At 48.4% G+C, this 27,351-nt stretch overlaps 1 protein-coding gene across 1 annotated transcript in view; it reads left to right on the forward strand.

Annotated features, from left to right (window-relative positions):
- NACC2 (NACC family member 2) overlaps window positions 1-27,052 on the forward strand; it is a 52,525-nt gene extending 25,473 nt beyond the window's left edge. The window contains exons 3-5 of the mRNA XM_056860540.1: window positions 22,525-22,630; window positions 23,144-23,241; window positions 26,234-27,052. Coding sequence (XP_056716518.1) covers window positions 22,525-22,630; window positions 23,144-23,241; window positions 26,234-26,733 — 704 coding nt within the window. The 3' untranslated portion in view covers window positions 26,734-27,052. The remainder of the gene's footprint in view (window positions 1-22,524; window positions 22,631-23,143; window positions 23,242-26,233) is intronic.
- Window positions 27,053-27,351: the final 299 nt, after the last annotated feature.

Consider the following 27,351-nt stretch of genomic DNA (forward strand, 5'->3'; position numbering starts at 1 on the left):
TTCTACAGCCTTGAATCCAGAGACCTGCTCCAGAATCCATAGACCGCTCTGGTTAGACCTCACCTAGAGTATTGTGTCTGATCTCGCCAGATCTCAGAAGCTAAGCAGGGTCAGCCCTGGTTAGTATTTGGATGGGAGACCACCAAGGAAGACCAGGGTTGCTATGCAGAGGAAGGCACTGGCAAACCACCTCTCTTAGTCTCTTGCCATGAAAACCCCAAAAGGGGTCGCCATAAGTCGGCTGCGACTTGACGGCACTTCACACACACAGACAAGATGAAACGTGTCCAGAGGAGGGCAACAAAGATGGTGAGGGGTCTGGAGACCAAGTCCTATGAGGAAAGGTTGAAGGAGCTGGGTATGTTTAGCCTGAAGAGGAGAAGACTGAGAGGGGATAGGATAACCATCTTCAAGTACTTTCGGGGTGTTATATACAGGATGGTGCTGGGTTGTTTTCTGTTGCCCCAGAAAGTCGGACCAGAACCAACGGGTTGAAATAAAATCAAATGAGTTTCCACCTAGACATTAGGAAAAAATTTCTAAGTTAGAGCAGTTCCTTAGTGGAACAGGCTTCCTCGGGAGGGGGTAAGCTCTCCTTCCCTGGAGGTTTTTAAGCAGAGGCTAGATGGCCATCTGTCAGCAATGCTGATTCTAAAACCTTAGGCAGATGATGAGAGGGAGGGCACCTTTGCCATCTTCTGGGCATGGAGTAGGGGTCACTGGGTGTGTGGGGGGAAGGTAGTTGTGAATTCCCTGCATTGTGCAGGGGGTTGGACTAGATGGTCCTATGATTCTATGAGTTGAAGACCTATCATTTGAGAGCCATTCCTTGTTCTCAATTAAGACTGATGAAACATTAGAACAGTTGAAGAAGAACAAGAAGACTGCCAGATCCCTGCGCAGCACTGCTCCTTCCTCCCAATCTTCTAGGGAGAAATTTCCATGTAGAGAGCGCTTTCAGCAGCAGAGGTACCACAAGTCAGGTCACTCTTCTACCTTCTATGGACAACACCGTCCTTACTTACCAACACAGAATCAGGGAAAACGCCGGTCTTCAGGGCCCAGTTGCAGGTCTTCACAGCTGCAGTCTCCAGAGAACCAGAGAGAGGTCAAAATTTTGACTATATAATAGTACCCTGCCATCACCTTCTAGTTTTAAGGACAAATTAGCCCCTCATCTCCCAGCTTGGAGAGAAATTACCACAGATTCCTGGGTTCTAAAGATTGTTGGGGGGGGGGACATCAGTTGGAATTGTTAAGCTTACCACCACTTAGCTTACCACGTCCTGATGAATCTGTTCTGGATTCAAGGCTTGCTGATACTCTGGGAGATTTAGTGTCAGAAGGGGCAGTTGAATTGGTTCCTGATGATGTTTCTGCCTTGGGGTTTTACTCCAGGTTATTTGCTATCACTAAAAAGGATGGGGGTCTCTGTCCTATTCTTGCCTTCTGAAAGTTGAATACGTTTTGCATGGTTTCTCTTCCTCAGGTGTTACATTTGTTAAAGTTAAACTGGTGGTTCAGAGTTTTAGATCTTAAAGACACTTATTAAACTGGTGGTTCAGAGTTTTAGATCTTAAAGATGCTTATTTCCCCATCACTATTCACCGTGACCATAGGAGATACTTGTGGTTTCATTGTGGGGACCAGCTGTTTCAGTATACAGTTCTCCCCTTTGGGTTGGCTACTGCTGCATGCATTTTCACGAAGTGTATGGCCATAGTCATTGCCTTTTTGCCTTCTAAGGGCTGCACAATCTTCCCATACTTAGGTGACTGGTTTGGTATGGCTCCTTCTCAAGAGGAGTTATGGGACATCTATAATTGATATTGTCTCTCGTCCAGAAGTTGGGGCTTTTGGTTAATTGGCAGAAGTCCAAACTGCAACCTAGTTGTTCAGTTTATTGGTGCATGATGAGACTCTTCTGTAGGGAGAGTCTCCCCTGGACCATTTACTGGCCATTAAGGGAATGGTAACCAAGTTTCAGTCGAATAGGTTCCAGTCTGCTCTCTGTATTCAAACATTATTGGGGCTGATGGCCTCTACTACGGCTGTTATCCCATTTGCCAGGTTACAACTAAGGCCACTACAAAATTGGTTTTTAAGGGTCTTCAACCCTATGGTTCAGTCTCAGTCCATTTGTTTCTCCATACCCAGAGTGGTGTAAAGAACACTGGAGTGGAGGTCTATGGAAATTTGGTAATTTCATGCCCACTAAGACAGTTACCTCAGATGCTTCCTTAGTGGGCTGGGGAGCCCACTGTGAGGGGTCTTCTGTACAGGGAGTGTGGTCAGAACATAAATCTAGATGACACATTAACTTTCTTGAACTAAGGGCAATTCATTATGCTTTGGTTTCTTTCTCAGATATCCTATGCAACAAACAAGTAATGGTGCAGACAGACAACCACACCGCCATGTACTATCTAAACAGATAGGGAGGGACGGTGTCGTCTCTCTGTGGGGAGGCCACAAAAATTTGGAACTGAACTCATCCGAACAACATTATAATAGAATCACAGAGTTGGAAGGGAACATACAGGCCATCTAGTCCAACCCCTTGCTTAATGCAGGATCAGCCTAGAGCATCCCTGACAAGTGCTTGTCCAGCCTCTGCTTAAAGACTGCCAGTGAGGGGAAGCTCACCACCTCCCTAAGAAGATGATTCCACTGTCGAACAACACTTACTTTCCTTTGCTTTTATCCCTTAGAAGCTCCTTGATCCATTGATCTTGAGCAACATGGTTTTAAATTAGTGTTTGAGGGATATGAGATAAATTTTGCCACTGCCAAGGTAGCCTTGGAATCCCTATTTCTTAATAAATAAGGCATTATATCAGACACAGAGGCATTGGATTTATGTATTAAAATAGGAGACGTGTACTGTAATCTAAGGCCCTCATAGAAACGACATTCCAAGAGTACATGAGCTAATGAGTCGATGGAGCCAGAAGAGCATGGATAAGTCCTTTCCAAGTATGGTAAATTCAAAATTCTGCCTTGCATAACCATAGACGGGATAGTGTTTAATCTAGCTAGAAAGAAGGCTCTAGAGAGATGAGGGATTGTCAAGAAGTAGGTATAGGCAGGCAAACTACATGGTGATGGTATTCCAAAAAATGAAGAGCAAATGCGATGAGCACGAAAAGATGTGCTATCATAATCAATCTTTTTGATACACTTTTTTATTATAGCGAAAGCTTCTGTTTTTCCAAGATCTGAAATCATATCACACGAGATGCCCATCAGTGACAGTTTCTCATCAAAGACTTTTAGCCATGAGGATCTATGTGAGTCATGCTTCAGATAAACCAGGCACCCCTTAGTGCTAAAAAAACAAGTTGTAGCTTAAAAGCAAACTACCATGTCCTAGCTTCAAGAGAGACTTGGCCAAACTCGGAGCAAAGGGTAACACCAGCAACACATCAAGGGGCATTTAACGGTTTTCATAAAAACTGAAGCAGTGGTCTTTTATAGACTCATTAACAGCAGTTATCTGAATAGCAGCACCAAAGCGAATAATTAGAATAATCCTTAAATTAAAAACTTGAATGCCCCCAGGAATATATTTTCCACCTTTAGTATGGAAAAAGTTCACAGTAGCCTCAGCCCCAGGTTTAATTTTGTTGAATACAACTTTTGATTAACATTCCAGTGTAGATTAGAAGAAAAAAGAATACTGAGATAAACAAACTCCTTAACTTGATCAACATCAAAGCCATCTAATACCCAGTGGAAAGAAGGCCGTTTTCTCCTCTTAGAGAAGATCATGATCTTGGATTTATGATGAGTTATTTTAAGATCTTCCCTAGAGCAATACTCAGAAAAAGTTTGTAGGGATCTTTTCAAACCAATTCTTGTGCAGGACAGAAGAACTGCATCATTGGCATAAGGTAGGATTGGGATACTACGACTTGAAAGATTTGGAGGGAGACAGGACTCTGAAAAGTTCATTGCCATATCGTTCAGGTATAAAGTAAACAAAAGAGGAGCAAGGAGACAACCTTGTCTAACTCCCTTGACCAAATCAAAGGACTCAGTTAATTCTCCTTGATCACATCAACAATTACTGTAAAAAGATTTTCCTAATATCCAGCCTAATATCTTCCTAATATCTTCACTTGCTCCTTTCCCTTCCAGCAGTCTTGCCCATGGAATGATTGTCATCGTGACTCTGAGTTTATTAAAAATCTGCCCTACCAAAATCTAACAGACACCTACCTCACAGGGTATCTGTTGTGGGGAAGGGAAGGTGATTGTGAGCCGGTGTCAGGCTGTTATCTCGGTTTAGATGTTTCCTTTCGTTTCTCTGCTGAACCGTCCAGACTCAAGGACGGCTACACATACCAAAGCCTGGGAACGCCACTCCTGGGAAATAATGCTCTGTTTATGCTTTGTAATCTCCCGCCGTTTCTCTGCCTTATATTTCCAAATAACGGGCAAGACAAGCCATAGCTGTCATCTTGCCTTCCATGCACTGTATTGCCTATTTGACCAGTAAAGCCATCTGCTTGGAATCTGATTGTCTCTGTGGTGATTTCTGGTTCGATGGGTCAAGAGCTCACATTATGACAGCTATCCCTCTTCTTCATCGATTCTTTAGTCAGGCTGGAGCCCTGGAGGGTTCGCCTGCCACTCGGATGGGAGCTAGGAGGGCGCTCTCCGAGTGAACCGTGACTACTGCTTCTTGGAACCCTGGAGTCCTCCTCAGAGGATCCTACCCTCCTACGGGACATAGTAGCTGAACTCTTTAGGACTAATTCAGAGGTTTGCCGCTTGAGTGGACTGGTCCAGACGCAGTGGCGATCTCTAGTGAGGGTTCTCTGGATGTTGACGTCGGAGGATACTAATGCTTGTTTAGACCTCCAGGATTTTGATCAGTTGCTGGATGATGCCCGGCTGGCAAGTGAGGACTTACAAATACTAACCGGTTTATTGGATAAGCTTATTGCCCGTGAGACTCTCTCATCCACGGCTCTAAGGCGTCCTGTCGCCTGGGGGGAAGGTACCATGGCGGGAGCCGTACCGGCAGGTTTTTCGTTGGTACCCAATGCAGCTGACTGTCAAGCTGAAGCCAAAAGGATCGCTATCCAGACAGCCCTCCTCTTTGCGGATTGTACAAAGGATACTACGATAGCCACCTTGGCTCAACGTTTGACCCCGACGTTCGGGGCCGATGCACCTGCGGTCGCGGTCCGAGTGCAACCATTGTTAGGTGGGGATCCCGACCCCCTACTCACGCTCCTGGAAACGGAAGTTTTACCGCACATTACCGCAGCTGCCGCTCTGAGACTTGAAAGCGCACAGGCTCTCGCGGATAGGGAAGCTGCTGAAGCGGCTAAGGCGGAAGCCGAGACTCAAGCCGCAAGGGACAAAGAGCAGCAGTTGGCTGCGGATCGGGCGCGGACAGGCGGCCGCCCCAAAGACTCCGGACGGAGCGGTCCTCCATTGGGTCTGTAGTTTTCCCCGGTATTTGCCCCGTCGCGCACGACCCAACGCGCACGCTGCCTCGGAGAACGACGCCACGACTCCGAGGAGTCTGAGGAAGAGGACTTGTATGGGGACAGTTCTCAATGGGCCACAAGTTTTCGGACAAGCAAACCTCATCGTACAGGTGGCCCGGGTGAGGACGTTCACCTGTTACGAGCTCAGAATCGGGAGCTATCTGACCGTGTAGATCAACTCCAGGAGCTAATGGAACGCTTGCTTCAGGACAACAGGCAGTTACAGCAGGCCCTGACAACCCCAGCACAACCCGTTCCACAGGGGGCCGCAGTACCGGTTCAACAGGGAGTGCCAGCCCAGCCACCCGCTAATGTGCCTGTTCAACCCCTGGTTCCCGGAGGTCCCGTTTTACCTGCACCCAGGGCACCCGTGCAACCGGGCCAACCCATGCCCGGTCCTTGGAAACAACTCAAATTGAAAACTACTTACGATGGATCTCTCGAAACCCTGCCCTGTTTCTTGCATCAGGTAGACAGCTATATGCGAGAACAAGGACAGTTCTTCCCTACAGAGGACAGCCGGGTTCGCTATGTGGCTTCCCTTTTGACAGGTAAAGCAGCCGACTGGATGGTCCTCCAGTTCGACACCCGATCCCGCTCTATCCGTTCCCTCAACAATTTCATGACTGCCTTACGGAGGAGGTTTGAGGATCCCTTTCTGGGGGAACGAGCCAAAGCGGAGCTTCTACAACTAAGACAAGGCTCTACTCCAGTTCGAGAGTTTGCCGATGAATTCCAGAGACTAGCAAGCAGAATTGTGGGCTGGCCCGAAGCCACCCTTATTCACCATTTCAGGGAAGCCTTACACCCTGACATTCTGAACTGGTCGTATATGCGGGGTGATCCCAACACCCTCGAGGATTGGATTCTATTAGCCGAGGAGGTGGAAAGCCGCCGGCGCTTTATTTCCCTTGTCCGCCAAAGAAACAAGGAGAAAAGCGTCCAAAAACCCCAGCCCAAGGCACCACGGAAGCCCGCGCGTCCACCCCAGGATCGCGAAACACGGTTTCAAAGAGGAGCTTGCCTCACTTGTGGGGAACTGGGCCACTTTGCGGCAGTCTGCCCACATCGCCCTGAACCCTTTCGCCCCAGCATGGCAACCCGAGCTCGAGGACGACCTCAACGCAGAGGCACCGCGGCCACCCGCAGCGCAGCACCGGGGAGACCCACACCCTCTGCACTTCACGTTGAGGACTCATCTAACCTTCCTACATCGAGTGACCCCGCCGGGTCCCGGATTACAAATGCCCCATTGGGGGACAACTCTCCTTCTTCTGACGAAGAGAACCCATGGGATCCTCCAGCTTTGAACCTGGAAACCCCCCTTGATTTGTCAAAAAACGGCTCCGGTCTGTGAGTGGAGCGTCTCCACAGACCCCTGCAGAATCTCCTGCTAAACCGAAAGCTCCCACCAAGGTGAAGGAAGTGGAAACCACCGTTTATGTGGACGCAGTTTTACAACACTATAAAGGTGGTCCCCAACTACCCGTTAAGGCACTCATTGACTCCGGTTGCGGTCGCACTCTAATCAATGAGGCCACGTTTGCAGCACTGAAAGTCAAATCCGAGGCTTTACCAGCCCCCGTCCAATTTGCCCAAATGGACGGAAGCCATTTCAAGGGGGGCCCAGTTGATCATCGCACTACAGGGGTGGCGATGGGTATTGGCTCCCACTGGGAGCAAATAGACTTTACCATAGCCCCTATCCGATTTGAAGTGGTCCTGGGAATTAACTGGATTAAAGGTCATAGTCCCAGTATAGACTGGGAGACGAACACTATCTCCTTTGCCAACCCCAAATGCGATCAGCACCGACAGCAAGTCGCGGTGCTGTCTCCACCCACTCCAGCATTAACCTCCGATGTCCCATCACCGCCGTCCCTACCTGATGTATACCAGGACTTTGCGGATGTCTTTAACATTAAATAATGTGATGCCTTACCCCCCCCACCGGGCCACTGACTGTGCAATTGAGGTGGTGAAGGACTGCACATTAACCAAGAGTAAGATTTACTCTATGAGCACTTCCGAGCGCACTGTACTACGGGACTTTTTAGACAAAAACCTTGCCAGAGGGTTCATTCGCCCATCGAATGCTCCCAACTCAGCCCCCGCATTTTTCGTCCGAAAAAAGGAGGGCGACCTGCGCCTATGCATCGACTTCCGAAAGCTCAATGCAGTTACCCAAGCCAACGCCTACCCTATACCGCTGATTTCAGATATTTTGGGGCAGTTGCAGGAGGGACGTATATTCTCCAAGTTGGACTTAGTAGAAGCCTACTACCGCGTCCGTATCCGCGAGGGAGACGAACCCCTCACTGCCTTCTCTAGCTGTTTTGGAATGTTTGAATTCCTTGTGATGCCCTTCGGGTTAAAAGGGGCCCCGGGGGTCTTCATGCAACTCATCAACGAAATCCTCCACAATTTACTGTACCGCGGGGTGGTGGTTTATTTAGATGACATTCTTATTTATTCAAAAACCATGGATGAGCATGTCGCTCTGGTCCGAGAAGTTCTGCAGCGCCTGCGCAATCACCAACTCTTTGCAAAGTTGGCTAAATGCGAATTTCATCAGAGCAAAATAATGTTCTTGGGATATATAATCTCCCACCATGGCCTTAGCATGGACCCGGCCAAGGTCCAATCCGTCCTCGATTGGACCCCTCCCTCCAACCGCAAACAAGTACAACAGTTTCTAGGTTTTGCTAATTTCTATCGCGGGTTCATCCCTAACTTCGCCCAAGTGGCGCTGCCCATCACCGACCTGCTGAAAACAAAGGGTAAAGGAAGCTCGGCTACGTTACCCTCCGCTAAGATACTGTGGACTGCTCAATGCCAGGCCGCTTTTGTAGCCCTCAAACGCCTTTTCACTTCGGAGCCCGTGCTACGGCACCCAGACCCGAATCAAATGTTCATTGTGCAAGTCGATGCCTCCGACGTGGCTATGGGAGGGGCCCTTCTCCAAAGAGGACCAGATGGTCTCCTTCACCCTTGCGCTTACTTCTCAAAGAAGTTTGCGCACTCCCAATTGAACTGGCCCATTTGGGAGAAAGAAGCATCGGCCGTTCACCATGCACTTACTCTGTGGCGACAATTCCTGGAGGGGTCTAAAGTACCCTTTGAAGTCTGGACCGATCACAAAAATCTAGCTGCCCTCACGGGGACCCATAAATTGTCCGCGAAACAACAGCGTTGGGCGGATTTCTTTGTTCAGTTTCGTTTCGTCCTGAAGCATGTCCCTGGAAAACAAAACATTCTCGCAGATGCTCTCTCCCGACTTCCTCAGTACCCGGTGAAACTCGATCGGCCAACAGACTCTTTATTTACGCCCGCTCAAAGAGAAGCCCTACCCGTGCTGGCTGTACAAACCCGATCCCAAACACTGCCCCCACAACGGAAGCACGCAGTGGCCGACGCGCCAACTCCTCCAACCCAACTGGCCGCCAAGCCGCCTGCAGTCAGCGCACCACCGCACGTAAGCGCTTCCCCCTCGTCGACCCCCATATCTGCTCCTGCTTCCACCGTAAAAAAGGGGGGGTTCCCGTCTCCGAGTCTTTCTTAAATTCCCTTCGGGCACAATGCCTAATGGAACGCTCCGCTCAAACCCTGCCTCCCAATGTAATCGAACGAGGAGGTTGTTGGTACAAAGACTTGAAATTATACGTGCCCAAAACGCTCCGAAAAGAAGTCTTACATTTGGCTCATGGAGTAAAAACAGCTGGACACTTTGGGTTCCTGAAGACCCTTCACCTGTTGCGCAGGCAGTTCTGGTGGGGGGGAATGCGTTCTGACATTGACTCTTTCATTCGCAGCTGTCCTGTTTGTGCCACGGTCAAACGATCTCAAGGCAAACCCCCAGGACTACTGCAACCACTTGAAATACCCAGCAAACCCTGGGAAGTGATTGCTATGGATTTTGTGACGGATCTCCCTCTCAGCGGGGGAAAAACTGTGTTATGGGTTATCACTGACTTATTTTCTAAGCAAATACATTTGGTTCCATGTGCGGGCATCCCCTCCGCTCAGAAGTTGGCCCGCCTCTTCGTGTCACATGTCTTTAGACTACATTCGTTTCCGCGCAAGATAATCTGCGACCGCGGAAGTAGTTTCGTTGCTAAGTTTTGGAAAGCTTTTCTCAAATTGGTGGGGGTGGAACAAGGGTTGTCTAGTGCATACCATCCCCAAACGGATGGTCAAACTGAACGTGTCAATGCTGTACTCAAATGTTATTTGCGCTGTTATGTCAATTACCACCAAGATGACTGGGTAGAACTGTTGCCTTTTGCAGAATATGCGTACAATAATGCTGTCCATCAATCCACAGGTTTCAGCCCGTTTTATGCGGTGTATGGACAGGACTTCGGTCCTATCACCCCTGTAGAAGGATCAGAGGGGGAGGGGGATGCCGACATTGCCTCATGGGCTCACACCCTCCATACAACATGGCCCTGGCTGATTAGCAACCTGGACCGAGCCAAGCGCAAATACAAGGCGCAGGCTGACAAGCATCGTTCCCCAAATATGGACCTGCAAGTGGGTGACCTGGTATACCTTTCCACCAAGAACCTGCGCTCCACCCAACCTTGCCATAAGCTCAGTGCTAGATACATTGGCCCATTTCCCATCACCCGCCTCATAAATCCTGTCACGGTGGAACTGTCTCTCCCCATAACTCTGAGGCGTGTGCACCCCGTTTTCCATGTCAGCCTTCTAAAGCCCCATGTTGCTTCCCCACAATGGCACCCGGAGCCGCCTCCTGAACAACCCATAATGGTGGGGGGGGAGGAACATTTCAAAGTCTCCAAAATCCTGGAGTCCCGCATACACCATGGGGCCTTGCAATACCTGATCCGCTGGAAACACTTCCCCCCTGCCTATGACGAGTGGGTTCGCGCGCGGGGTGTCTCCGCCCCCAAACTCGTCAACGCCTTTCACGATGCCTACCCGGACAGACCAGCCCCCTTGCCGGATGGGAGGGGGACTTAAGGGGAGCAGGATGTCAGGCTGTTATCTCGGTTTAGATGTTTCCTTTCGTTTCTCTGCTGAACCGTCCAGACTCAAGGACGGCTACACATACCAAAGCCTGGGAACGCCACTCCTGGGAAATAATGCTCTGTTTATGCTTTGTAATCTCCCGCCGTTTCTCTGCCTTATATTTCCAAATAATGGGCAAGACAAGCCATAGCTGTCATCTTGCCTTCCATGCACTGTATTGCCTATTTGACCAGTAAAGCCATCTGCTTGGAATCTGATTGTCTCTGTGGTGATTTCTGGTTCGATGGGTCAAGAGCTCACAGCCGGTTTGATTCTTCCTTCAGTGGTAGAGAAAACAAACTCCACCACCACCCCCTTCTCCTCCTCCTTCAGAATTCACTGCCAGATGATATAAATCTGTCCATGGCTTTGAAAAAGAAGGAGAGGTCTATCAATCGTTACCAACCCCGACTAAAGGAAATGTCCATATCAAGAGGCAGCAAACCCCTAAAAACCAGTGTTAGTGGGCAGCATCAGGGGGAGACCCTGACTTCTGTGCCCTGTTCATTGGCCTTCCAGGGTAGCTGGTTGGCCACTGTGGGAAACAGGATGCTAGACTAGATGGACCCCGGTCTGATTCAACAGACCTCTTATATGTTCTTGTGTTTAATTTCTCTCCAGATCAGATGAGCATGCCTATTATATCAGGTGCTGCGGAACACAGGCAGGATAATGCTGCTGCAGTTGTCTGGTTTGTGGGCTTCCTAGAGACACCTGGTTGGCCACTGTGTGAACAGACTGCTGACTTGATGGACCTTGGTCTGATCCAGCATGGCCTTTCTTATGTTCTTAATTCATGATGATATTTATTTAAAAAATAAATAACTTTAATTTCTGGTTAGAAAATTCTTACAGTGCGAAAAAGAGATATCGAAACAGGACATTAGCCAGCATAGAATCATAGAATCGGAAGGGGCCCCACAGGCCATCTAGTTGAACCCCCTGCTTAATGCAAGATCAACCTAGAGCATCCCTGACAAGTGTTTGGCTAGCCTCTGCTTAAAGACTGCCAGTGAGGGGGGAGCTGACCACCTCCCTAGGAAGCCGATTCCATAGTCAAACAATACTTAGTGTAAAAAAAAAAATCCTAATATCCAGCCGGTACCTTTTTGCCCGCAATTTAAACCCATTATTGTTAGTTCTCTCCTTGGCTGCCAACAGGAACAGCTCCGTGCCCTCCTCTAAGTGACAGCCCTTCAAATACTTAAAGAGAGAAAACAACCTCCTCTTCTCCAGACTAAACATTCCCAATTCCCTCAGCCTTTCCTTTTTGGGCTTGGTCTCCAGGCCCCTAATCATCCTTGTTGCTCTTCTCTGCACCCACTCTTTTTTGAAGTGAGTCCTCCAGAGCTGCACACAATATTCCAGGTGCAGCCTGACCAATGCAGTGTACAGCGGAACTATGACATCTTGCGATTTGAATGATATGCCTCTGTTGATGCACGCCAAAATTGCATTACCTTTTTTGGTCGTTGCATCACACTGGCTGCTCATATTTAACTTACGGTCCACCTGTACCCCAATGTCAGGCCTGCTTTCCACAGCTCTAAGCAGCCTGTCAGACTCCGACTGTTTTAGTATTGATTCCACCAGGTGCCTCTCAAGGCCAAACTGGCTAACCGCTGAATTCCTATTCCAGTGTTATCTCCCGTGGGAACGGCTCCTCAGTAGAGGGGGCCCCCGCCTTGACCTGTTGTAACTGATACTTTCCCTTATATGCCTACCCTGTACTCTCAATTGCCATTCATACCAATGTACCTGTAAGCTCTGCATACCTGTATGTTTTCCATTAAATCAGCTCATTTTTGGACTCTTTGTCTCTGGATGCTGTTTGTGGGATTACTGTGGGACAAGTGCTTACATTTTGGCACGAATCCCTTCTCTATTTTTCCCTGCCTGGCTGGAGCCCTGGAGGGTTCACCCGGGCCTCGGATTGGAGCAGGGGACATGCTCTCCGAGTGAATTGCCTGTGGCTGGAGCCCCGGAGGGTTCGCCTAGGTGGGAGCTGAGGCGACGCTCCCCGGGTAGAGGGTTTCTGGCCAAAACCCTGGAGGGTCCTGAACTTTCGTACCCTCCGTTGGAACCGTCGGACGAGTACCCCGATGACCCTTCTTTGCTAGAGGACACTCTTGCTGAGGCGCTGCGGATGGATGCGGAGATCAATCGCCTGATTGTACTCCTTCGAGCTCAGTGGCGTCACCTAGCTGACACGACCCCCTGGACGGACCCCAACGCAGATCAAAGTGCCCAGCACGAACTCCGCGTACTGGATGGCTTGGTTGAGGATGTTCGACTGGCGCAAGAGGATTTAGTAACTTTGACCCGTTTGCTAGCGGGGTTAACTATACGTGAAGAACAACAAGAACCGGGAGCGGCCCCAATCCGCCCCGTTCCGCCCCGATCCATGGCGGGATCACGGGCGGAGCAGACTCCGGCCCCAACCGCTCCTGATCCCAACTTGTGCTTGAAGGAAGCATGGGATGTAGCGGCCCGAACGGCCTTACTGTTTACGGGACTGATTTCGACTACAGCCACGGCTGACCTCACGAAACTTTTAACCCCTGAGTTTGGAGCAGACGCTGCTGCTCTGGCAGTTCGGGTTCAACCGTTATTGGACCTAACAGATTCCTCTGAACTCCTGCTTTTGGAGAACGAAGCTCTCCCGATCGTCACTACGGCGATTGCCACCAAGCTCGAGGCCGACCAGGTGCTCGCAGACCGACAGCGGGCCGAGGAACAGTTATAGGCTGCGGATGCGGCGGCAGCTCGTGCACGGGCTGCGCAAGAAGAGGAGCAATGTTTGGCAGCCGTTTGAGCCCGCACGCTCACGGACTTGCGTCCCAAAGACAGCATCGATTTTGGATTTATCCCTGCATTTTCTCTGAGTTTTGGTCCATCTCGTGACACGCAGCGTGCACGTCGGCGTGCAGGTCGCTTCAGTGAGCCAGACTTCTCGGATGAGGAAGACCTGTATGGTGAAAAACCCCACTGGGCTACTGGTCTTCGAGTCAGCCAGTCCCGACGCACGGGGGGAGCTGGAGACGAAATGCGTCTCTTGCGGGACCAAAACCGGGACTTGAATGGTCGTGTGGCCCGTCTGCAGGACCAAATGGAACAATTGTTTCGAGAAAATGAACGTTTGCAACAAGCTCTTTTTAAAAAGATTTATTGCTTTTATAATTAATCTATTACTGATACATTGTTTACTATCTTTTAAAAAGTATATAGTGCCCAAACCTCTACCACCCACCTCTGTGCCCTCCACCTTTGGACTTCCGGAGAGGTGTTATGACAGTATATAAAAACTTATTATAATCATTGTTTAAAAAACACATAAATCTATAATTCATTAACTATACCAGGGGTGGGGAACCTTTTTCCTGCCGAGGGCCATTTTCACATTTATAACATCGTTCAGGGGCCATACCAGGCATAGATCTCCCGGTGTGGGGGAGGGGGAGAAAGAGGCTAGGGTTGCAAGATCTCCAGCCACCACCTGGAGGTTTGCAAGAAAGAAAGAGGGGAGGGGAGGGAAGGAAGGAAAGAAAGAAAGAGGGGGAGGGAAGGAAGGAAGGAAAGAAAAGAAGGGAAGAAAGAAGGAAGGAGGGAGGGGAAGGGAGGAAAGTAAGAAGGGAAGGAAAGAAAGAAAAGGAAGGAAGGAAAGAGAGGGTGGGAGGCTTCTCCCCCCCACACACACACACACACAAGCACTCACCAGCAGCCCGGGGATCTCCACACACATGCACATACACGGGGAGGGCTGGGAGGGGACCCTCCGGCAGCAGCACGGCAAGCGCTCAGGCCGAGGAAATGGAGCACGGGGAGGGCTGGGGGCGACCGTCCCGCGGCAGCGCAGCAAGCGCGCAGGCCGGGGGAATGGAGCACAGGGAGGGCTGGGCCCTTTGGTGGCGGTGGCGCAGCAAGGGAAGGGAAAGTAAGTAAGAAAGTAAGAAAGAAAGAAAGAAAGAAAGAAAGAAAGGGGGAGGGGAGGGAAGAAAAGAAGGGAAGGAAGGAAAGTAAGAAGGGAAGGGAAGAAAGGGAGGAAAGAAGGAAGGAGGGAAGGGAAGGGAGGAAAGTAAGAAGGGAAGGAAGGAAAGAAAGAAAAAAAGGAAGGAAAGAGAGGGTGGGAGGCTTCTCCCCCACACACACACACACACACACACACAAGCACTCACCAGCAGCCCGGGGATCTCCGCACACACGCACATACACGGGAAGGGCTGGGGGGGACTCTCCGGTGGCAGCGCGCAGGCCGGGGGAATGGAGCACAATGAGGGCTGGGGGGACCCTTCCGCGGCAGTGCAGCAAGCACGCAGGCCGGGGAAATGGAACACAGGGAGGGCTGGGCCCTTTGGCAGCGGTGGCGCGGGAAGGGAAAGGAAGAAAGAAAGGAAAGGGAGGGTGGGAGGCTTCCCCCACACACACCCACGCACTCACCAGTGGCCCGGGGATCTCGCGCACACATGCACATACACAAGTGCGCAGGCCGGGGGAATGGAGCATGGGGAGGGCTGGCGGGGGACCCTTTGGTGGCGGCTCAGCAAGCACGCGGGCCAGGGGCTCAAGCAGAGGGAGGGCTGGGCAGGGACCCTCAGCAAGTGACACGGCAAGCACACAGGCGGTGGGGGGGATGGAGGCAGGGGCCTCTGCCACCCCAAGAACTCGAGGCCGTGGTGGGGCAAGCGCGCAGGCAGCGGGGGGGGAATGGAGGCAGGGGCTTCACCGCAGCAAGAACTCGAGGTAAGCCTCTCATTCGCCTGGAAAAAGCCGGTAGGGCACGGGCGAAGGGGAGGGGGCCAAGGAAACATAGTTGGGCTGCCGAGAGAGCTGGCCAGGCACATGTTTTCTCTCTCTCGCAAGGAACAGGAAGCAGGGAGACTTGGAGGAAACACCCCCACAATCACCCAATCAACCTTCAGCTTTGTGTGCATGCGCTCCCGCTTCCCAGTGAAGCCCGAAGTGCTGAGATGAGGGCCTGGCTAGCGACAGCTAGCTCCGTGGAGCTCCCTGGCCTCGGCAGGTGGGCCGGACAAAATGATCTCACGGGCCGGATGCGGCTCGCGGGCCGGAGGTTCCCCACCCCTGAACTATACCTTTAAAATCCGTTTTTGCCAATTTATCCCAATATGCGGCGGCCTTTGACTGTATTTGTTTAAATTCATCCATATCTTTACCATGTAAAGAATCTGTAATTTTGGCCATCCGCATATACAGTCAAAGCTTTTCTCTCCACTCTTTGATTGAAGGTTTATTTATTTGCTTCCATTTCGTAGCATTTATAATCCTAGCCGCAGTAAAACTGTATTGGCATATGACTCTATCAGCATAATCTATATTCTTATCAGGAATACCCAATAAGCAAAAGGCAGGATCTTTTTTTATATTTGACTTAATCAAATTGTTAGTTTCCTTTAAAACTAATCGCCAAAATCTCTTGAATTTTTTGCAAAACCACCAAAAATGCATAAATGTACCTATCTCTGTTCCGCACTTCCAACAAAGACCCACCTCCTCTTTTTTCATTTTACTTAATAATACTGGAGTTATATACCACCTGTAAAACATTTTATATAAATTTTCTCTTATTTCGTTAGTAATAGTAAATTTAAATTCCTTCTTCCACAAATTTCCCCATATTTCCAAATCTATATTATAACCTAGTTCCCTCATCCATTTCACCATCACTGGTTTAATCCTTTCCTGTTCTAGATTCATTTCTATCAATAGTTTATAAATCCGTCCTATCAATCCTTTATTTCCCTTAGTTAATATAATCTCAAATTTGGATTTAGTTTGATTAAAGCCCGTCTTATTATCTTTGTTGAATATATCCCTTAATTTATAATACATAAACCAATCTTTAATTTGAAGCTGTTCTCTGTTTTTCAGCATCCATATCCCATCTCTGTGTTCTATCAATTCTCTATATATATTGCTATCCAAATTTAGATGTACACCCCTTCTCATATAGGCTTCTATGGGATTAATCCAATTGGCAGTTTTATTTTCCAGGATATATTTGTTCCATGTTTTCAATAAACTTTTCCTAATAATATGGGAATTAAAATCTTTATTTACTTTCTCCTTTTCATACCATAAATATGCATGCCACCCAAATCGTAAATTAAATCCCTCTAATTCCAATAATTTCAGATTCTCTAATAGAATCCAATTTTTTATCCAGGTGAAGCAAGCTGCTTGATAGTACATTCTCAAATCTGGTAATCCCAACTCTCCTGTTTCTTTCGATTCCACTAAATTATTATATGCTATCCTATGTCTTTCTTTACCCCAGAGAAAACTTAAAATATCTTTCTTCCAGTTTTTAAATATCTGTGCGCCTTTCACTATTGGTAGGTTTTGAAACAAAAAAAGCATTTTAGGTAATAACATCATTTTAATTACTGAAATTCATCCCCACAATGATAATGGTATTTTCCCCAACTTTTTAAATCTTTTGCTATCTGTTGCCATTGAGTTACATAATTATTTTGAAATAAATTAAGATTATTATTTGATATCCATATACCTAAATATTTAACTTTATGTTCAATGCTAAATCCTGTCTTTTTAGTCAGTATTTGCTGTTGTGAAAGAGTCATATTGGGAACCACCCTCCACCCGTAAGCAGGTTCAGCAATTTCTTGGGTTCGCTAACTTCTACAGGGGGTTCATCCCCAACTTCGCTCAAATCGCACTCCTCATCTCGGATCTCCTTAAGACTAAGGGGGAGGGCACCGCTGCCACGTTGCCCTCAGCCAAAATCAACTGGACCCCCCAGTGCCAAACCGCCTTTGCTACTCTCAAACGACTGTTTACCTCTGAACCAGTGTTAAAGCATCCCGACCCTGACCAAATGTTTATAGTGCAAGTTGACGCCTCAGACGTAGCTATGGGGGGGCACTTTTACAGCGGGGGAAGGATGGTCTTCTGCATCCATGCGCTTACTTCTCTAAGAAGTTCGCGCAATCTCAGCTCAACTGGCCAATCTGGGAAAAGGAAGCGGCTGCCATCCACCATGCCCTTACGGTGTGGAGACAATTTTTAGAGGGGTTTAAAGTCCCTTTTGAGGTGTAGAGCGATTACAAGAACCTGGAGGCACTCACGGTGGCCCGGAAACTGTCCGCGAAACAAGTTCGCTGGGCGGACTTCTTTGCTCAGTTCCGTTTCGTATTGAAACATGTACCGGGGAAACAAAATGTCCTGGCTGATGCTTTATTCAGACTTCCCCAATATCCAACCAAGGTTGAACGCCCCACGGAGTCCCTGTTCACTCCTGCTACCCACTCTAGCAGTGCAAACCCGGCTCCCACCGCAACCCCCATAAGGGGGGGCACTTCAAGCCCAACCACACCGGTCAACCTGACCGCGCCACCCCCCTCGCCTTTTTCACCAGCTCCGTCGGCGCCCAGTCACTCGGACAACCTAGCCATCCAACCCCTCTCAGGGACGTTCCCTCCCTCCACCACAGAGCCCACACCTCCAGATGGGTTGGATCTCACAGACTCTTTTTTAGCTTCACTTCGTTCCGTGTGCCAAGCCGAACTCTCTAAGCAGACCCTCCCCTCCACTCTAACTGAATGTAGAGGCTTATGGTACAAAGATTCTAAGCTGTATGTGCCTAAAAGCTCCGAAAAGAAATCCTACAGCTGGTCCATGGAGCCAAGACCGTGGGACACTTTGGATTTCTAAAAACATTGCACTTGTTACAGAGGCAGTTTTGGTGGGCTGGCATGCGGACTGACGTAGATTCCGTCATTCGCAGTTGCCCGGTCTGCGCTACAGTAAAAAGGGCCCAAGGGAAGCCTCCTGGATTGTTGCAGCCGTTAGAGACCCCTACTCGACCTTGGGAGGTTATTGCTATGGATTTTATGACTGACCTCCCCCTCCGCGAGGGAAAAACTGTACTTTGGGTAATCACAGACCTGTTCTCTAAACAGGTGCATCTCGTCCCTTGCACAGGTATCCCATCCGCCCCAAAACTGGCCCACCTCTTTGTGCCACATGTCTTCTGTCTACATTCCTTTCCGCACAAGGTGATCAGCGACCACGGAAGTAACTATGTAGCTAAATTCTGGAAAGCTTTCTTAAAATTAGTGGGGGTGGAACAAGGTCTCTCAAGTGCTTTCCACCCCCAAACCGATGGCCAAAACGAACGAGTGAATGCTGTGTTGGAATGCTACTTGCGCTATGTTAATTATCATCAAGATGATTGGGTTGAATTGTTACTCTTTGCTGAATATGCGTACAATAATGCTGTGCATCAGTCAACTGGGTTTAGTCCCTTTCGGGCCGTTTATGGGCAAGACTTTGGTCCCATAAGCCATAATGATGTCTCCAGGGTGGAGGGGGGAGAAAGTGTTGCTGACTGGGTGCACACAATTCAGACAACCTGGCCTTGGCTGGTACGTAACCTGGAGCGAGCTAAACGTAAATACAAAGGTCAAGCTGATAAGCATCGCTCGCCGGGCAAGGACTACTCAGTGGGAGACATGGTTTATCTATCCACCAAAAATCTACGGTCCAATCGCCTGTGTAACAAACTCAGTGCCAAGTACGTGGGTCCCTTCCCCATTGCTCATATCATCAACCCAGTCACTGGAACTTTCACTCCCAAAATCACTCAGGAGAATCCATCCTGTCTTTCATGTCAGTTTGCTAAAGCCACACGGGCCTTCCCCCGTGTGGCATCCTGAACCTCTTCCTGATGTACCAGTGATGGTTGGGGGGGAGGAACATTTTGAAGTTGCAAAAATCTTGGACTTTCGTGTCTGTCATGGGTCTCTCCACTACCTGGTCCATTGGAAACATTTCAGTCCTGCCCACGATGAATGGGTACATGCACGTGACGTGTGTGCACCCCATTTGGTCCGTCAATTCCATACTGCCTACCCTGACAAGCCTGCGCCTCCACATGGACTGGTGGAGGACGGTGGGGAGGGGGCCTAAAGGAGGGCAGGATGTCAGGCCTGCTTTCCACAGCTCTAAGCAGCCTGTCAGACTCCAACTGTTTTAGTTTCGATTCCACCAGGTGCCTCTCAAGGCCGAACTGGCTAACCGCTGAATTCCTATTCCAGTGTTATCTCCTGTGGGAATGGCTCCTCAGCAGAGGGGGGCCCCGCCTTGACCTGTTGTAACTGATACTTTCCCTTATATGCCTACCCTGTACTCCCAATTGCCATTCGTGCCAATGTACCTGTAAGCTCTGCATACCTGTATGTTTTCCATTAAATCAGCTCATTTTTGGACTCTTTGTCTCTGGATGCTGTTTGTGGGATTACCACGGGACAGGTGCTTACACCCAAGGTCTTGTTCACACACACTGCTGCCCAGAAATGTATCCAAATCCAGAATGCGTGTTCCTTATTTTTGTTACCCAGATGTAGAACTTGGCACTTATCCTTGCTGAATTGCATCTTGTTCACATCTGCCTACTTTTCCAGTGTGTTCAGATCTTGTTGAATTCTGTCTCTATCTTCTGGTGTGTTCGCCGCTGCCAATTTGGTGTCATTTGCAAATGAGTAGTCCCTCCACACCCTCAGCCAGATCATTTGTAAAAATATTTAAAAGTACTAGGCCCTGAACTGAATGCTGTGGCACGCCACTGGACATCTCTCTCCATTCAGATGAAATGCCATTGACAACTACTCTTTGAGTGTGGTTCTCCATCCAGTTCCCTATCCACCTAACTATCCTAGGGTCCAGTCCACAGTCCTCTAGTTTACCCATCAGAATGTCATGGGGAACCCTGTCAAAAGCCTTTCTGAAATCCAGGTAAACAGCATCAACTGCATTCCATCGATCTGGTAAGCTTATCACTCGACCAAAGAAAGAAACAAGGTTGTGCCCTATTCCTTTCAGCTTCCTCCCAAGAGCTTCATAGACAGCCTTAATGTTTTTGAGGTGTTCACAGCCATGTCATTGGTTCCCACATGGATCATCACAAATGGGTAACTAACAGACCTAGGTTTGACCAGTTGTGGTATCTGGTCTACAATATCTTTAATTTTCACCCCTATCAAGCAACATACCTCTCACACCAGGAGATCAGGCCTGGACACATGACGTTCCATAACCCTCAGCAAAGAGTCACCTACCAACAACTAGACAAAAGAACAAAAGGAACCAATCAGAAACCCTTCTCCAGCAGGCCCCAATCACCCACTCACTCTCACACAGCAGCCTCAGCTACTGCTCCCCAGCAGCTTACGGGAAAAAAAAAACTAGGACTCACCTCTCTGCTGCCAGTCTGCCTCCTTCTCTGACTCTCAGCACAGTGGCCTCAGCTCTGGCCCAGCTCTGCATACCATCCCTGTTGTGGTTTTGTGTAATATAATCAATGCTACCATTTTTGTTCATTATACATGTACTGTGATACATAATTCACAATCTCTTTGAACTTTCGTAAGAACCGTTTTGTATGTTTTTAGAGTAGTTACAATTTGTTATATAAATGCCTTGCAACCTCTGGTGCTGAGCACTTTTTTCGTCTTCTATCAGAGATTTCTTTCTGTCTGTCTGTCTTTGAAAATTCTCATTAACAGGCAGTGATGGTGTTTTTAATACTTAGCATTGTAACTGATTTTCTTTGGCTTTCATTTCTCCTGAATAATTTGGGGATCTTTTTTTTTTTTAAACAAAAACAATTGAGATCAAATTGGTTCTTGTAGGTTATCCGGGCTGTGTAACCGTGGTCTTGGTATTTTCTTTCCTGACGTTTCGCCAGCAGCTGTGGCAGGCATCTTCAGAGGAGTAACCCTGAAGGACAGTGTCTCTCAGTGTCTCCCAGTGTTACTCCTCTGAAGATGCCTGCCACAGCTGCTGGTGAAACGTCAGGAAAGAAAATACCAAGACCACGGTCTTTTATTTAATAAAAACATTTTTATGCCACCTCTCCAGAGAATCTGTGTTCTGAATCCAAGCCTGAATTTTAAAAATGTTAAAATTAATCTACTCTAAATAAAATTACTTTTTTTGTCTCCCTGTTTCCCAGGCACATCCCAGTGGCAACTTATCTTGCTCTGGTGGTCTTCTTGCTGCAGGGGGAGTTGTAGATGGGGAGCTTTCAAAATGGGTTGTGCCTTTGGGGCTTTTCTACTGCTATTGGCTAGGGACAGTGGGGAGCCAGCATGGGCTTGGAAGCCTTGGCATTCCAGAATATGGCATGGGGTAGAAGCTTTCCTCTCTCTCATGTGTTTGCCCTGCCCTTCTTTCCTAGGAACTCAGGGAAGTGATTCTGGTTTCCCTTCCTTTCTAAATTTCCCTGCAGTCATGACACAGATGAAAAATTTGCCTGGCTGGGTTTCCTCTTTCTCATGAGAGGTAGGGCATCTTGGCCATCTTCCGGGCATGGAGTAGGGGTCGCTGGGAGTTTCCAAGTTGCCTTCAAGGGCAAGCTCATGTAGAGTGCATTACCATGCTCTAGCCTTGAGGTAACCAGAGCATGGATCCACATGGCCAGGTGAGTGGAGTCAAGATAGGGGTGGGCTAGTTGGAGTAGGTAGAATCCTCTTCCCTTTTTTTGCAGCTGCATCAGCTCACTTCTCTAGCAATAAAGCTGGCCTGAGTAGTACCCCTGGGCTCTCAACTGAGTCTACAAGAATCAACTGGACCCCATCAAAAGTGGGGAGCACTGTGTCTTTCAGGACCTCAGCCTTTCCAACCAACATGACTTCAGTCTTGTCAGGATTCAGTTTCAATTTGTTCACCCGTAGCCATTTAGCTACAGCAGTCAGACATAAGTTCAAAATTTTGGCATGTCTCCAGGTGATTTGGATAAAGAAATGTAGAGCTGGGGGTCATCAGCATATTGACAACACCCTGTTCCAAAACAACAAATGGTTTTTCCTGAGGGCTTTACATAAAGATTGAATAATGTGGTGGACCAGACTTGGCCTTGTGGAACCCCACAGGCGGGCAGGTCCCACACAACCGCAGACGTGCCTAGGTGTGACTTCTGAGCCCCCCCCCCCCCTCTCTTTCCTAGGTTCTGGCGTTTACATCACCCGAGGGCAGCTGATGAACTGCCATTTGTGTGCAGGTGTGAAACACAAAGTTCTCCTGCGGCGCCTCCTGGCAACATTCTTTGACAGGTCTGAAGAAGTGCTTTTCTTTCTCATATTCTGTGTTATACTTAAATCCATTGGTAACCCACCTCCAGCTGCCAAAGCAGCACCTTTTGACCAACAACACAGTAGAGTGTTTTTAGATGGCGCTTTCCCCCAGAGGTGCTCAGTAGAAGGTGGGCGTCAGCCAGGCTGTCCTCTGAAAAAGACCACAGTCTCCTGGTCTCACTGATTTGGTCATGACTTTGCCTGTTTCCTGAGGCAGCTCATCCTTCCATTTCCCATGCTTCTTTCCTTTTTTGTTTGCAAACATCTTAAGCAGCAGGGGTAGCCCTAGGATCCTTCTGCTCATCCCCATAATTTTTTTTTTTTTAATTAGCACCATCTTCCAGCATTTTGAGCCCTTATCTAGGTCATGTAGAGAAAGGCATATACCAGTCTCTTGCCTACAGGGCTCTGCCTTATCCAAAATGCCAAGGATGGGAGTGGTTTTTGCAAATGTACTCTTGAACTTTTGCCTCCTGCTTGTTCTTGGAACAGGAACACCCTGGCCAACAGCTGCGGGACAGGAATCCGGTCTTCCACCAGTGACCCCAGCAGGAAGCCCCTTGACAGCAGGGTGCTCAATGCTGTAAAACGTAAGTGGAAGGAAACTGTTGAGTCTCATTGAGCTGCTCTTCTTCTTTTGAAAAACGCTTCATTTAAATATTCCTCCTAAAAAGACATTTAAGATTTTAAACCCTGTGTTTTAGCCATGGTTCAGATTCCTTGAATGGTGCTTCTAAAGTCTTTTGACAGTACTGGCTTGCCACAAAAGCAGGAGCAAAATTTGCCAAACCGAAATGGAAAAGGAGCTTCTTACATTTTGCTGATAGGCTTAGAAATCCTTGTAATTTTATTTTAATTAGCCAACTGGCTGTTTCCCCCAAGCTCAAACCTCTAGTCCAAAAACAGAGCACCAAGGAAAACGCAAGTGAGGCTGCTGCTGCTGGGCCCATGTGGGTTCCGCCTGTGTCGTGGGGGTCATGAGAAAACTCCTGAGAAGAATGCATGCCCCACCAGGCCTCTTTCTCCTTCATGCTGCAGTGGTGACAGCCACAACAATTTCCTGACAAAGGTACCTTCTTTTGTGTACAGCCACACCAGTTACTCAGTCTGGGTTGTCATTTGCCAAGGAATGTTGTGGCATCAGCTGGCTGAGTGTTGTGAAAATGCTGGTGACTGAGACCTGGCGCCTGAACAGAGCCATCACAGTAGAATGCTTTTCTGTTTTGCTTGCCCTTTATTGAAGAAGAAGAGTTTGTTTTTATATGGCGACTTTCTCTACCACTTAAGGGAGACTCAACCCAGCTTACAATCACCTTCCCTTCCCCTCCCCACAACAGACACCCTGTGAGGTAGGTGGGGCTGAGAGAGCTCTAACAGAGCTGTAACTTGCCCAAGGTCACCCAGCTGGCTTCATGTGTAGGAGTGGGGAAACAAATCCAGTTCACCAGATTAGCCTCCGCTGCTCATGTGGAGGTGTGGGGAATCAAACCCGGTTCTCCAGATCAGAGTCCACCGTTCCAATTCCTGTCTCCCACCTCTCCCCCTCCAAAAGGTGGCCAAGGTGTAAATTATACCTTAAGATATAAAATAATCCACAATCAAAACCCATTCATGAATAGATATCTGTATTCAAGGTGACATCTCAACAGGCTCCAGCTGCCAATTCTGTTAACAAAAAGCTCTCTTTAATAAAACCATTTTGTGAGCCTGTCTGAAAGCTAGCCTCAAAAGTCAGCTCCTGGCCTCTTACAGAAGTTCACCCCATAGGGTTGAGTCTGGGCTAGAACTGAACTAGTTGCCCTGAGGGATGATGGGACAGCAAAAGAAGGTTGTGGTGTGGAGCCAAGCTGGTGCCTTGGGGGGGGGGGGCGGGAAATGGCACCTTCACTGTCAAGCAGAGTTCCTGATGCAGTCCCACAATTAAATGTTGCTGTGTTCAGCCTACAAAAACAATTCTGTATGTGTGCTTTGCATTTCTTTTTTTGCAGGCCAGGACAGGCAAACTTTGAGGGGTGGCTGGAAGGCCCTTTCACAGTCCCAGGGTTACAGCTGTGAAAGCCAAATATTGCTGCAGCCACACCTTGAGTGGCTTGCTTTAAAAGTTTATTATAGAAGAGGAAATTGCGTAAGGTATAGCTTTTTCCTGTTGCTACAGGACTAGGATGGGAAAAGCTGTGCCTCATTAAATTCTCCTTCCTGTGCATCTTTTAAATGTTTAAGAAGTCCTCTCAGTGTCTGGAAATGGAAACTGTAAATCAGAGTACACAACTCAACACACTTTATAGGTGCAGCTGCCATGACTCCATTAGAGCCCCTGTACTGGGTTTTATTTTTTATTTTTGGAGGGGTGGGGTAGTCAGAATGCCAACTCTCAGCTGTTCTGCACACATATAGACACACACACAGCCAACATAGTGTAGTGCTTAGAGTGCTGGACTAAGAACTGGGAGACCCAGGTTTGAATCTCCACTGCCATGGAAGCTTGCAGGGTGACCAGTCACTCTTTCTCAGCCTAACCCTAACCCCACAGGCTTGCTGTGAGGATAAAATAGAGGAGAGGAAAACAATGTAAGCCAGTTTGGGTTCCCTTCAGGGAGAAAGATGTCAATAACCAAAAAAATCCCATTGCATACCAGGGGGGCATTTCTGAATTCCTGGGATTCAACAGAGAACTGGAGCAATTTCTGAGCTGCTTTTCTGACGCTTGCAATTGAGGCCCAACCCCTGGGAGGCCAGGTGCCTGAGGCTTCCCAAGGGGGAAGGGGTCAGCACACACTGAGGGAACACCTGAGAAGCAGCATCCGGACACCTCCCACCACAAAATATCTTCTTGCCGCATCCTTACAACACTGCAAGACGTTGGGGAGGGGCATTCAGAACACCACCTCTCAGCAGACAGGTGGCATTCTGACCCCTTCCCCAGAAACTCTGCTGTGCAGGGAAAGGTTTCCTACTGCCCTAGGAGAGGGGCCAGAATGCCAACGGTTCCAATCCATCCCTCAGGGGTGTGGGAAGTTTTCCCCCACTTCCCAGAGCATGGACACTGTAAGAAGTTTTTTTTATGGGGGAAAGGCAGAGCCAGCATTCTGATCTTAACCCATGGGCAGAGCAGACTTTCTCAGGGAGTGGGTAGAATGCCAGTTCACAGCTGAGGCTTGAATTTCACAAAGTAATAACCAATCAAATAATAGCCAGTCAAATCAGCTATAGGAGATGAATTGCTCCAGGCAGACTCCTGATGGGTTGAAATGGTATTTGGATTCTGAATATGTTGTGTAAAACATCTGATCCGTCCTGGATCCTTATATTCTATGTTTGCTCTGAGCATGGGTCTAGTTCAAGCTGGTGAATTCCATACAGAAAGCATCCCATCTTTTTTAAAACTTGTAGTCAACCCAGGAGCCATATCTTTCTTCCAGGAGGCCTCCAAGAGACTGATAGTAGACATTATAGTGGTCCATTTTGGATGTTACAAAAAGGCCTTTATGCAGTCAACTTCGTAGGGCAAAACATTCTTTGGTTGCATCACACTCATTGATACCTTCAGTGGTCTTGCCTAAACAAGTTTCCCTGTCTTTGCAGTGTATTGTCAGAATTTCGCTCCAAGTTTCAAGGAAAGTGAAATGAATGTCATTGCTGCTGACATGTGCACAAATGCCCGGCGAGTACGCAAGCGTTGGCTTCCAAAGATAAAGTCCATGTTACCAGAGGGAATGGAGATGTATCGCTCCGTCATGGGTTCCACCACCACCAGTGTCCCTTTGGACCCCGAATTCCAGCCCTCTGCAGCTCAGATGTTTGAACAACGCATCTTTGCAGAGAGGAGGAGTGATTCTGGAACAATCATGGCATTGAGAACTAACACTTCAACTGCAGATCAAAACAACGGATCCGGCCAATTGTTTGAGCCAAGTGATGATGCCGAAGGGGCCAGCTCTGTGATACAGGAGTCTGCTGCCCCAGAATCCATGGCTTCAGAGAGCCAAAGCACCACACAGCCTTTTGAACAAGGATCTGGTTCCACCAGCCGGCCAGAAACTCCTGTGAGACGGCAGGAAGGTACCTACGGAGGGACTTTATGAAAGAGAAGATAATGCTCGGCTTGGCCTTGAGAGATCGATAATACTAAAGCTGCTTGCATGCATTATTAATACAAAAATGTGATCCAACCATTTACCTACTGAACCGCTACTGTTGCCTGAAAAAAATGTGATTTTAAAAAATTCTGCTCGTGTTTAAGATTTATGAAGGAAGTATCACATTCGTTATACTGTAAGCAACTCTAGGCCTAAGGCAACTTGCATATGGAGAACAAAGCAAATAACCCTCTGCTCCTTCTTTTCCTTGAAGTTAGTCTAGAGATTGTAGCATTTTATTTCCAAGGTAGATGATATCCGCCTCCACAACCTTAGCAGCCAGCCCACCACCCCTGTCCCGTGCCGATGCTGCGTTTCCACCGGGGGTGGGGGAGGGCGGCGGTGGCAGCCAGCATCCTCCATCGTGTGCAGTTGGGCTGTAGGAAGGAAAGGGATGAACGGGCTAGAGGGCAGACCCCGAACACCTCAGCGTTGCTCAGAGTGACTCTGGAACCAAGGTCAGAGGTTCTCTTAGTGTCAGATGTGGAACGTGTGTGTGTGTGTGTGTGTGTTATATGATTGCATTGCCTGTATCTTTTGTTTTACTTGTGGCAGGGAATAATT

Source organism: Euleptes europaea, chromosome 14 (assembly GCF_029931775.1).
Source record: "Euleptes europaea isolate rEulEur1 chromosome 14, rEulEur1.hap1, whole genome shotgun sequence".
In the NCBI taxonomy this organism is placed as follows: Eukaryota; Metazoa; Chordata; class Lepidosauria; order Squamata; family Sphaerodactylidae; genus Euleptes; species Euleptes europaea.